The 13,105-nt window shown below is 39.5% G+C and overlaps 1 protein-coding gene across 1 annotated transcript in view; it reads right to left on the bottom strand.

Moving 5' to 3' along the window:
- Positions 1-13,105, bottom strand: part of COG5 (component of oligomeric golgi complex 5) — a 183,057-nt gene that overhangs the window by 16,182 nt on the left and 153,770 nt on the right. Inside the window, exons 15-18 of the mRNA XM_084509893.1 lie at positions 8,372-8,482; positions 6,938-7,000; positions 6,017-6,120; positions 4,332-4,569 (exon numbers count right to left, since the gene is read on the bottom strand). Of these exons, the coding sequence (XP_084366019.1) occupies positions 4,332-4,569; positions 6,017-6,120; positions 6,938-7,000; positions 8,372-8,482 (516 nt within the window). The remainder of the gene's footprint in view (positions 1-4,331; positions 4,570-6,016; positions 6,121-6,937; positions 7,001-8,371; positions 8,483-13,105) is intronic.

Below are 13,105 nucleotides of genomic sequence, written 5' to 3'. Positions count from 1 at the left end.
TGCATATTAAATCAGGAAAAGATTCTGACCATAAGCTAACCAGCAGACAGGAACATTATGTCTATGCTAGAATTTAGTGTAGTCAACTTCTACAGTAAAAACATTTTTCTAGGAAAATTCAGTAATGCCAAAACATTTTGCAGTAACATATTGACAAAAACTTGAAGAGCTGGTGGCAGTGTTAACTATGCCCCATCAAAACAGTTTGACCACAGTACTGAAAGACGACTAAAAAAACCTCAAGTCACACCTAGATAAAAAATATCCGAAGCTATATACAGCATGGTATTAACTCAAGCAGGACCAATAAAAATATTTTCAGCCTCTCAACAATGGCTGAAAATAACCAGTCATGACATGACATGGGGTTTGTGGCAGAGGCAGTGGCTCCAGCTTTCCATGTCACTCCAAACACAGCACGCAAACCTGTGCCATGGAAGGCACAAGATGGGAAATCACATTATGCTTTCACACATGAAGCCTAAGGACGACTTAGTCTTTGAACATCTAGACTAGTTGATTTCAATGTAGTTGTAATTTGTAATTACTATTAATAAACAGCCATTTTCCTATACCAGCTTACAAAGTGTATGTAGCAGACTACTAATTTTCATGCCAAATATTACTGTAGAATCCCCATTTCTTCTACATAAAAGCCTCAGTTTACTGTGTTTATATCTCTTCCTTGGCTGCACTGTCCAGAAATTCTACCAGGCTTTAAGAAGGCCTGAACTACCAGCCACAAATCCCAAAGCATGCCTCAGTGTAAGTGCTGTAGCAACTCTGAATACCAAACAAGCTAAAGGGTCCTCTGGAGAAGAACTGGTGCTCCCCAGAAACAGAAATGAAAAACCATCAGGGCTTGCTTGCTTGCCTCCAGCAGAACATTTTTTCCAGTCTGACTAGAACTGAATTTGAAAGTGAAATTTAGTATTACATACATGAATATTGAATCGTGATCATCTTAAAAATACAAAAACAAATGAAAACAACCTGATCCAGGAATTTGTGGGACTGAACTGGAAAGTAATCTTGTCCAATTGCCTGTATAAAAGCTGCGAGCATGAGCAGAGGTGAATTCAGCCTGTACACTGGAAGTATTTCAACAATGAGAGTCCCAAGAAACAGCACAGTATGTGATAATAAGCTTGCAGCATTGCAGACATTTTCAAGGGCTTAAAAAGCTTCTGTGTTCCTGTAAGCACTGATCTTCATGAAATCCTGATATTCTGGCATATTTCATGCCTATCGTACCTATTTTACGGCCACCAAACTAGCACACAACTGGTCTTACTGCTGAAATATCTGTAATGCCTAAGATAGCAAAAGGCAATACTGAGGCTGTGCAAACAGGATCAGACAGAGGGTGTGGGTTCAACAGAATTACAGCAGTAATTCCCAACTGTGTAAGCAGCTGAGCCTTACTCAAGAAAATTGGATCTGTTATGCACTTCACCGGACCCAGTTCTGAATGAAGAGAGCTTGAAGCCTCTGTTTTCCCTCTTCTGTGTATAGATACCTGTTTTTTTGAGGCAACTTATCAGTAAAATGTGGCTGTGGTGCAAAAAAATGTCACATCTGACTGTCAGCCAAAGTAATTCTGCTAAGTAAGAGGCAACTGTGTCTCTAAGTGACCTGGAATAAATGTGGTAAGAGCATTTAATAAAATGCCCAAAATCTGATGCAATCCAAAATTATTTGACTTGTAACATAAATGTTTATAATAGGACTTCAAGTTGACCAAAGCTGGATAGATCTGCCCAAGTCTTCTGCTTGCAAGTAATCCCAGAACACCAAAAAAGGTTTTTAAATCTCAAAAGACAGTTTGAAGCCTGATAACGTAACCCCTTTTGAGTACAGAAAATTCAAGATGACTCTACAAGACAGAGTACAAGCTAAAGCATTTTATAAACAAACCTCCTCCTACACACACAGTGTCTTTCCAGGCAGGTTCTTTCCCTCAGCTCTGGCGTCTGTCCAGCAACACAGTGCCTTTCTGGGCCAGAAAGTACTCTGCACGCAGCATTTAGGGCTGCTTGGGAAAGCTGTCCTTCCCATCAAGTCAGAAACCCAGCTGAATTCCTCAGCCCAGGGCAGCAGCAAGCTCCCCTTCCCTTCGGAGGAATCCAGCCATCTCCTTGACAAAGGCAAGCGCCATGCCAACAACAGCATGGAAGTGAACTGGCTCCCATGCTGGATTGCAGCCACAATTCAGGCTGAGCACATAGAAAACATGCCTAGGACAAAGCTACACCCTCCCCAGCAGGGCGACCTGGCAGCTGGCACTGGTTTACATGTTCTCCAAAACCCACTGATTTTGGGGAGGAGGAGACACGCCCCAGAAAACATGGACATAAGGCAGCCTTCAAATGCAAAATACTTAGTCTATTTTCTGTTATCCTGAGCGATCCCAGGCCATTCTGGACTCTAAAAAATCCCTGCACAGCCTGGGATGCCCCAGGGAGCTCTGTGCAGAGATACCTGCAGGTACAGAGTGAGTGGACCCAGCCAGTTCTTGTAAAAGGCCCCTTTTAAATAAACTAAGCATGTTATGCGATGTTAAGATGAGAAAAACACAAGGAAGCCCCCAGAAGCAGCAACTGTCAAAGGCAGGAGACAAGAATGAGTTCAGAACCTTTTTTTTTTTCCTTCCCCAATACAAAAGAAAAATAAAAAATTTATCTTCACTCAGCTGTCCGCTCAGGAGTTACACTCAGCAAGGGGTAAGAACATGCAATCCCCCTACACTCTGATGAAAACATACCTTCATTTCTTACTTAAAAGGCAACCTGTGTCAGAACGAGAAAAATATGTGTTTAAAAAGATAAACGAGTGATATTTTTAGTATTATAATAATAGGTGCTTAGATCAGATGCTCTGAACTGTAGAATTAGGTAAGGATATTTCCCAAATTTATACAACTTACTTTAGCACTGCAGCATAAATTACAAAAATTATTTATATTCCTTCCAGAGGAGGAGTCAAGTGTCCTTTTTTTCTATTTTACACCATTGTCTTCAAAATAGCAAAGGGAACGGAGCCTTCCCACTGAACTCAATTGAACACTTCCCTTTAAATTCTTTGGTTAAAGGCTGGTCTGCTGCTTTTGAGTAATGAATACAAGAACTCTACTCAGGAGTAATCAGTAGAAGGCTGTTGCATGGTTTAGTCCACTGTTAAAAAATGACAATTGTGTAAGAGCCTGAAAGCTGAAAGAGCTGGAGTTGATCCTTTCAATACCACCCACAACCAAACAAAATGCCCCAAATGGAATTGCCCTGATACCTATTATGACAGCTGAAGTCCCAGTCTGGAACATGAAAAGAGGGGCTGGTTTTCACACAGAAAGGTTTTTGACGCCTAAGGGCTGACACAGTGTCAAGCAACCTGATCTTTATGTACGTCCTGACAAAGATTTTTCTTCTTGCCTTTTTTCAGGGCACTTAAAGGCAAAAGATACAAAGCAGCCACAACCAGGGAAGAGGAAAGTAGTTCCTCTGCTCCCTGCCTTCCTCTCCTACCTCAGTCACCTACTAGCCAAAAGCAGCCCTCAATACGCAGACAACTGGTGCCTAATTCCCTTTTCCCGCAGACAACTGGTGCCTAATTCCCTTTTCCACTTGGATAACCAGTATTCTTCGGGCCAATTTAGAGGATGCCTGTGTTCTTTGGCAAGTTAATCACACGGTGTTACTATGGACAAATTAAATTTAAATATAGCAGATAACATGGAGAAGCAGTGGATATTAATCTAGCAATTTGTTTTGTGTTTTAGTTCAGTATAAAGATATGGGTAAATCTGAGAGACAGGCGAGTCAGGTCATGAAGAGAATCCCACAGGAAAACTGCCCTTCTATTAATGAAAGGGCAATTCTTCCACAGGATATTAATATTTCTTCAGCTTGTCTCTTCCTCTGCAAGGCAGGTGAGCTAGTGATTAACCACTGCTGGCACCGTGATATATAAAGCAATTAAGAAAACGACACTCTATTCCATTATAAGAGAGAGAAAGAATGAAGTGAATGAACAGTGGCAAATGATGGATGTACCAAAGAGGTCAGACAAGATGGATAATATTTCAAGACGCAGCTGAAAATAAATGAAACAGTCACTTGATGGGGAGCTGTCACACCTCCTTGAATGTGCTTTGTGGTGACAACTACTTGGTGGTACATTTCTCAGGAATCAGCATCTCGGAGAAAATGTTTGGAACTGGAATGCACCAATCTCCACAGGTACCTGTTTATACTTTGCTGGGGGTAAAAGTATTGATATGTTTCAGAGAACATAGTGAAGCAACAACAAAAAGCAGAAGCTGGCATTAGGGGTACCTGTGCGAAATCTGCCGCAAGCCGCATCTTCCCACCTTCACCAAGGGGCCTTATTAAACTGGCATTGCGAATGAAAAGTTCAATTGCTCTTTGAGCCATGGCTTCAGTATTATCAAAGACGAAGTCAAAACACTCAAAATGTCTGAAGTAGTCACTCATTACTCTTGCTATAAAACCCTGTAGTTCTTTCATGTAGAGAGAACAAGGGACATCTGGTTTTCCTGAGCTGGATAATGATCTGCCAAAAAAGAAGAAAAAAGGAAAAAGAAATGGAAGCAGTTAAATTCATCTTTAAAACACAACCAAAAACTACAGGATTCTTTTTCATTTTTTTCCCTACCCCATGAAGCCATGGCATGAATTATAGAGTATCGTTTAGGCTCAGAATAGAGTGTGTAGCTCTTTCTGAAACCGTGGTGAAAAAAATCTCTCTTACCAGCCATTCCCATCCTAGCAAGATAAAGGAAATCACCCCACTCCCACCTAACTTGCAGAGCCTCTGCTAGTTTGGAGCATAAAGCTCAAATCCAGCACTAAATTTAAACATCCCAGCTGTTGACATAAAATTCTAATAATGGATCAGAAAATACATGTCAGAGGGTCACTAGTTTAGCCTATCCCAAACCTGTTCTCTGCCTAGAATTAGTTTCATAGATTGCTCCAAACCAAGGATTATGAAGGCAATCTAATTACCACAGAAGCAGCACAGAAGCTAGAAAACACAGAAATAAATCACCTTCCTCTTTCTTTGAATCACAGCCAGGCAAGCAAGCTCTTCCAAACTCAGGAACCTGAGCATGCAGGCTATCTAACAAAACTCAGCCTTTGGATGGAATCAGTTTATCCACTCTGACAGATATCTTGCTAGCGGCAGCAAAAGAAAGATGGAGAGGGTAAAATATTGTTTTGTTTTAAGAAAAAACAAAAGCCAAAAGGAAAATGAAAACCAGCTCTGAAAATATACCTTTTTTTTCAGTGAATTTCCAAGACAGAAAAAAGAAGATTGATGTCTATTGACCAAATCTTCTGTGTCTTCAGGACAACTCATGATATAAGAAATATCACAACAGGGATAAGCAAAACAACACTCAAGGCGAAAGCCTCCAGTATAGCTAGGACCTGAGATGTTTGCAGATAAAGAATACTGGAAACGGTCATCTACATTTTTACAGAAAAGTGGCTTAGCATAATAAGTACGAAAAAAAATAATTGAACCATTTCACATTTAGTAGTAAGGTAGAAACATTTCTTTGTAATTTTGAATCAGATGCTCTATTTAGGAACACTAACAATTCTGAGAACTGCCCACAAAAAAAGAAAAAAAAAAGGAAAAATAACAGTTTGAAAGCAGAAGAGGGCTTTTAAAGCAGAAAAAAATGGCCCCTGCTTGGTTTTCTTTGCATTTTAAAAGGAATTTTACTCAACAGATACAAAAAAAAAAAAAAAAAAAAAAGGAGGAAGACACGTGTTGCTTGATTAATTTGTTTCAATAGCTATAATTCTGCTTTCTGTGTTAATTGACCATAATGTATCACCTACCTTCCCCTCAATAATCATGGGCTCTTGCTCCAAGGACATTGTGGCAGTAACAATTTACTATGCATATGGCAATAATAATTTATTTTGCATATGCAGGATGTCTTACTAAGGCAACAGTAAATTTAAAAAAATATAATGGTATTTACCCAGAAAAATCTTCCTGGTGCATAGTGATGATAATAGCTTCTACTGAATCTCCTACAGAGTTCAGTAACGGTTGAACAGCACTACCCATTAGATCATGGACTGTCTAAAATAGAAAAAGGCAGAAATAAGGAACAGAAACTACAAGCATTTGTATTCTGACACCTCAAAAATACCTTGACAAACAGTTGATACCAACAGCATCTTTTTTACTACTCAGTATTAGGAACTGCTAAGCAGAAGGACAAAACCCTGAGATTTAACTTTAATTAATCTAACCAGAGAAGTACATAAATAAGGCTGTTTACTACTTCTTTGTACATGAAGCCTTTCTTTCAAGAATGTGCAGAACAATCTAGCATTCCTGGTTTGCAGACAGACATGTTCTGGTGCACACAGCTCATTCAGCCATTCACTCCCCTGAGACAGGCAAGCTGCCCTTCATTCCTCCGCACACAGCCGCTCCCAGATTAGTGCACAGCAGGATGGATGTGCAGAGCTGTCACCCACAGCACCCAGAGCACAGCCTGGCTCTCCACACCACCCCGCGGAAAAGCACCAGATAGCATAAAGATCACAGGGTGGTTTGTGTGTGTGTGTCAGGGGGTGGTGATAAAGGATTCAGTTACTGCTGGGTGCGTGCTGCAGAGGAAGGTATTTATTTTCACAGTCTGATGACAACTGGGTTCCGAGCATTATGAGAATATTCTTAAATACAAACATTACTCAAGCTGTGCCTTGGCACATGCAACACTTATGTAGCTGCAGATAAGACAAAATAAAAATTGCAGAATATTTGTCTGGCTTTGGCTAACACACATTCATAAAAATACCTGGAAAAAAAGCATCCATCTAAAGAGTAACCAAAAAAAAAAAAAAGCAAACCTCAACCCTCTCCCTGCAGCATCTGGACATTCAATTACCTTTAAGGCAGCTGTAATTGTTTGCTCAGCAGCTGCTGGGAATGAGCTCTGGTTGGCAATGACCTACAAATGTTAAAGGAATTGTTAACAGTCAACATTCAACAAATGATTAGAATCTACAACTTTTATTTTCATTTAAAAACATACTGAGTTATCCTTGGTAATGAGTGGAATATATATGTACAGATAACTATCGAATGTGTTTCATACAGACAGAATTCTTAATGCCCCACTATCAGTCCTTTGCTCTCCTACTTCCTATGGACTCTGCTGCTACCTTGGCAAAGAAATTAATTAAGTGATTTCAACTGAAATTTAGCTGAAGGGTTAATATAATCAGAATAAATTTAACTGGTATATTCTCCTGCTGCTTTGTGCAGAATTTATGGAGAACTGTACAAGCAGTTCTATGGCAAATATTTGAAAAAATGGTTGTGTTCTTTCTCATTTCTATGACTTGTGATACTAGATGTTAAATAGCTGCTTATGTAGAGCTACAGCAACATTAGAACTAACATATTAGAGGAACATTCTATCAATTTCCTTACAGTTATGAACATGCTATATAATAGTATTTTTAAGCCAGATAAGTACTGAACTCAGGCTGAATCATATCAGATCTCCCTCCAACACGAAGGCACATGAGGTTCATTACTAAATACATCAGAGAAAGCAGACTTAGAAGTTGATCTACCATCTGTTTGCAAAATCCAAGCAAATTTGTAGGCTTTTTGGCCTTTTTTAACATTCTTTAAACATATCCACAGTCAGAGGTTGTCATGATCTTGTTTCTAATCAGGCCAGGATTTAAACATAATTAATTACAACCACCACTGTATCTGTTTGCATTAATTTATAGAGACCGTGTAGGCATTGATATCACTGAGTCAGTAAACTGGAATTGTTCATAACTGAGTCCTCAAAACATTTCCATGCCAGAACGCAGGTCACAGGAAGAACGCACACAGATACTTGTGAGGTACTACTTTTCTTGATTTCACCCTTTCATTCCTCTTTTCAATTTGGCCATAATTGTGGGAAAGCAGTGGGGTTTTCTTAGGAAGTTAAGCTTAGGCTGGGTCAGGTCCAGACAAGGGCTATCAGGCTTACCAGAACTAAGACAGAGCTTTTGTGATAAGAAAAAAAACAGAGTTAAACTGTTTAGGCTCTTATAACAATGGCCGTGAGATGTGACTACTGTCTGTAAAACACATCTTTCACTCCTTTTTTAATATTGACACCTTATCACATAGCAGTGCTTACAAGGGCCAACCAAGTCTCAAAAAGCTGTACAAATGTACATTAAGACGCAGTTCTTAATCCAAAATTTGACAGTATTTGTCAGAGTTCTCATCAGCTAGTAGGATAATATGCATACAATACAGCAAAGAAGTTAATATTATGGAAAGAAGAGAAATATCAAAGCAAGCCCACCTTCAGAACTGATTGGTGTAGTTTGTACAGTGAATTAACTACAGCCACGTTCCTCCTCTGTCCCTCTGTGAGAGGTCCAATCACCTGGCTGGCATCTCCTTGAGTAGACAGCTGTAGTGATTACAGAAATTATTGAAACAGTATTAACATCAACTCCTTAAACAGTGCATCACCTCTAAATTGTAGTTAACTAAACTTAGATCATGGCAGAAAACTAGTTCATCCTTCAGAACCAATGTTCTTCCATTTAACTTGTCTTGATTCACGTGATTTCCACCTCCATGTAACACAAACTGAAACAAAAGGAACAAGAAGCAAAAAAGACAGCTGCCTCAGCTTACAAAACCCACAGCACTCAGAGCCAGGTGTCTTGGAGGTTCCCAGTCCCTGCACATCTTCAACTTCACCATCTAAGAATCAGCCAAAGTCTCCTACCAGAGGATGCTGAAGTGGAACTCAAAATGGTGGGTGAGCTTTCAGTCCTTACTTCTGATAACCATTCAAGCATCTCCCTAAAAACTCTTTATTCTTCAAATAGGTGGCTTACAACTTTGGACATATTTGTGGCTTGTAAGCAAACAGGAGAACAGAACTGCAAGAACCCAAACTGCTACTCCTCCCATTAAAAAGAGTTTTCTGCATGAATCTTCCAGCAAAACCCAGAAAATTAATTCTTCATATTTAAACTCCACACAGTGTGTGTTTTTTATCATTACCACAGAAATCAAAGTTCCAGGATGACACATAAATAGCAATTAACTGCCGAACAGTTCTCTAAGGATACCGCAGCATATGTTTGCAATTTAAAAGAAAATAAATTGTAATTGGGAAACAAATGGAAATTTTCTTGTGGACAGAAAGCTAAAAAAATACGAAGAATTGACAAAAGGCTATGTGAATTCTAGAAGTATGTCTAAATACTACAGCAAGAATAGCTATTAATAGAAAGCTTTGCTGTGATATAATTACCTTACTAGCTATCTGTATTTCAGGATACAAAATTATCCTCCAGGAAACTCCTGAAGATGCCTACATCTGAAAGTCTCCCAGTAAAAATATATTTGACTCATTGAACAAGTCATCAAGAGACCTTTATGAAGTGTGTCTTTAAACAGTTGTAGTTCCTGTGGAAAGCTCCTAAACTAAATATGCAGTAAAAAAAATGTTCAAGAAAAGGAACAAACGTGACATGAAGATTTTTAAGGTAAGTGAAACAACAAATGTTTACTAGAGAAAGCCTATTCCTGCACTTCCCATAGCTTCCACTCAGCCTAAACACAGACATCATGCAAGCAAAGTTATCTAGGATTTGCCAGCATTGCTAATAATGTTTTAGACAAGTTCTTGCAAGCACACACGAACACAAATTTATTCACAGCACTACAGTGACAGTATCAGTTCATTCCCATTTCTTCAAATTTAGGGCTTATTTCGGAATAAACAGCTTTCTGAGGCCTTTGCAGAGGCAGAAGTCTTTTCCAACATACCTTTAATTGTTTGACATCAGGATGTATCTTTAGACTAGCTGATAAATAAATCATCTCAGCGACTCCCTGCCTGCTTGTTGAGGACAGCCATGTAAGCTACGTACAATCCTGCTTGCTGCCTAGTACTGCAATTTGACAGACCTGCCTGGTTTTAAGGATACTGCTTCTCACACTTAGGGCTTCACAGATTAATAACTAAAGAGTCGTGCAGAGAAACACAACACCCTGTCCATCCAGCTGCCCACCCTCACAGACCCCAGTAACCTTTTTTCACACCTTTTTTAAGCACTGTATAGACTACTCAATTCAGCTGTTTTTTTACAGCTATTACACATAAGAGACACTATTAGGGCAGCCAATTCTGCATCCTAGTCACCTAAATTTCAGTTCCTCAGAGTCTGTTACAAAGGTCTCACGATTTCTTTTTCTTAGTCATTATGAAATCATTAGACTGTGTCACTTTAGCTGGTAAAAACAGCTTAACTGGTAAATAAAAACAGTAACAAGTACAAACACAAGCCTTCTGCATAGCAAGCAACTCTTGCAGTAAGCAATAGAGCACAACAGATTCACAGGCAAAATCTAAAAATGCCTTAAAAAAAAAAAACTTTCTGAAATGATTTACAATATTAAATTATCTTCGAATTAATTGGTTTGAACTTTGACAGCTAGATGTGTTGCTCCCTCGTGCATTTTAATATAAGGTCACTGGTCACAACAAGGCTTGGAACACCCAACTCCTGTAACCAGCAGTAGGAACTGGGCAGCTCCAGGCTCCCCGAGATGGCTTCTCATGAAGGTGTGCCACGAAGATGGCTCCCTGCCATGGACAGCCGAAGTCTCAGGTGGTCATTCCTTTCTCTTGCTGTAACCCAGATTATTTATGTGATCTTGCCTTGAGGAAATAAGTTTTTGTTTGCACTGAGGTCTACCCAACAGTTCACGTACATATACTTCACCACGGGCATATATTTGGATTTCAGGTAGTTTATCATTATTCCAATATCCCAGTGATTCAGACTGAATTCTTGACACCTTGAATCTCCATTGAACAATCTGCATCCAGGTAGGAAAATGTCACTGTCTTCCCCCAGTTCCAACGAAGTACGCTTATGGCCCATTTACTTTAGACACAAATCATCCCTCAATTTATTTTCCATCATACCTGGTTTTATCAATGAATCATAGTCATCATTTTCTTTATATAGCAAGTACTTTTGAAGTTCTGTGCTGCACATAAGTTTATATACTTAAGCACACTGGTAATGTAACTCCTCCTCTGTTATCTGTCTGCTGGGGATTGCACCGTGTAAATAGGTTAAGTCAAATAAGTATGAAAAAGCCACATCCACTCAGCTGTAAGACACAGTCCCTTTAGAAGAGGGGAGTAGAGACAAAATGTGATGCCTCTGTAATCAGTTTCATTATCCAGAATTGCAGAAGGCCAAAGGGGTGAATTTATGCTAAACAGAAATTGGGAGAACAGAAGGGGTGACTTCATCTCAGTTCAGCATCTGTTTTGGGAAGGGAACTGCTAAAAGACAAAGCTTAGCCCAAGTACCAGATCCCATCTCCAGGGAACCATCAATTACCCTGGGAGTCAGCCGGGGCTGAGCCTGCTAGTTGAGAAAACACAGGAAAAGAAACCATGCTGAAGCCAGGCCTAAATGAGCTGTAACAGCAAGGACTGTAAGTGTCCCACTTGTCTGTATCCGTCTTTAAACATAGCAATTGCTTTCTTATGCTCACTTCAGTTGAGTAGAATATTCTCACTTTCACCTCAAAAGCTGTTTCCCATTTACAACTATTTAAAGCACAGGCACCCCCTACCCCAGCAAGCGGCAATTGTAAAACAGGTGACACATCAGTACTGGCTCCCTTTGCTGACATGAGATGCTGGCGAGGGAGAGAAGTCTCCCAGCAGCAAACACCAGCCAGGGCTTTGCATAATGCATCACCAGGGCTGTGTCTTGCGATACCCTCAGGAATGTGAAAATGAGCTGCTGTTCCACTGGGCATTTCAAGAAAACTCCAAGGGCAGCTGCTAGACTAAAATGAGAATGAAAACACTGGAGGAATTGCCTTTCTGACACTCTCTGAGGTAGGAGGTTGAAATTTGCTCAACCTAGCAGCTGAAAGAAGGAGGCTAGAAGACTTTTTACATCCAATTCCACAAGATCTGAAGACTAAAAATTTGGATGTTTATTCATGAGGCAGATTTGGCTATAGTTTAGAGAAATGAGTTTAAAGAAACTCATCAAGACGTTTTGCAAGAGAAAGGTGTTAACCATTTGAGCAGTGTAAGGACTCAGCCTCAACAGTGAAAGCCACAAACTTATCACCAGGCTGAACAAGGGAGGGGGTTTCTGTAGTCAGCATCACCTTGTGTCCTAGAAGCTACAGCAGAACAACACAGACCCACAACACTTTATTATTTAAAGCTCTCATGAATTAGCATCTGGAAAAATACATAGTGCTAGGCCTTAAGGATCTGTTACCTAAAAATCCTTTAAAATGCACAAATCAAAAGCTTCACTCTGAAAATACTTGCAGAAAAAAAGACTGAAGGACAATTTATGCTTTTATATCCTAAGCTAATAACACAATTAAAAGTTTTTATCTATCTTCAGGTATGAACTAAGAGTCTTCTGAGGTAATTTTATATATCTACACCCAAAATAGTGATCCCTTTGAAACCAATGGTATAAAATAGGCCTTTATAGGCCATGATTTGTTTCATCCTAATGTAGAAGTCCAAACAAAATACACCAGGCTCCTCCTCTTCATTGAGTACTAATGGAACTTAGACTTGTTTTCGATGTCTATAAATGTCTGCATTAAAGGCAACTAAGTTATAACAAGTAAATCTTCCCTCCTTTCTTCTTGCTAGCAGACTGAGATGTTCAACCCCATGTTAGGGGACTTGGAAGTGAAATGTGAGAAACTGAAATACAGAACTAGAAGTTATTTGAACTAAGTTTGCTTCCTGTCATAGGTATCTGTGTTTTATAAATCCAGTTCATCAACAGACCCTTAGGACAGTAGTATCATGCAAGTTGTACAGAGCTCTGCATTGAAAATAATGTTTGACCATATGTGTATATATGCTAATATTGTATCTGATTATTTTTTATTATTATTTTTTGGTGGTGAAATCACAGCAACTTGTTTGAGGAAAACGTCTTTCCCTGGAGACAAACTGCGACATCGAAAATGACCCATTCTATATGAGGAGCAGTTACCTAAA

The sequence above is a fragment of the Aythya ferina genome (genome assembly GCF_964211825.1).
Source record: "Aythya ferina genome assembly, chromosome: 1".
In the NCBI taxonomy this organism is placed as follows: domain Eukaryota; kingdom Metazoa; phylum Chordata; class Aves; order Anseriformes; family Anatidae; genus Aythya; species Aythya ferina.
The sequence above is the reverse complement of the archived record's forward strand: the minus strand, read 5'-3'. Positions and strand labels throughout refer to the sequence as shown.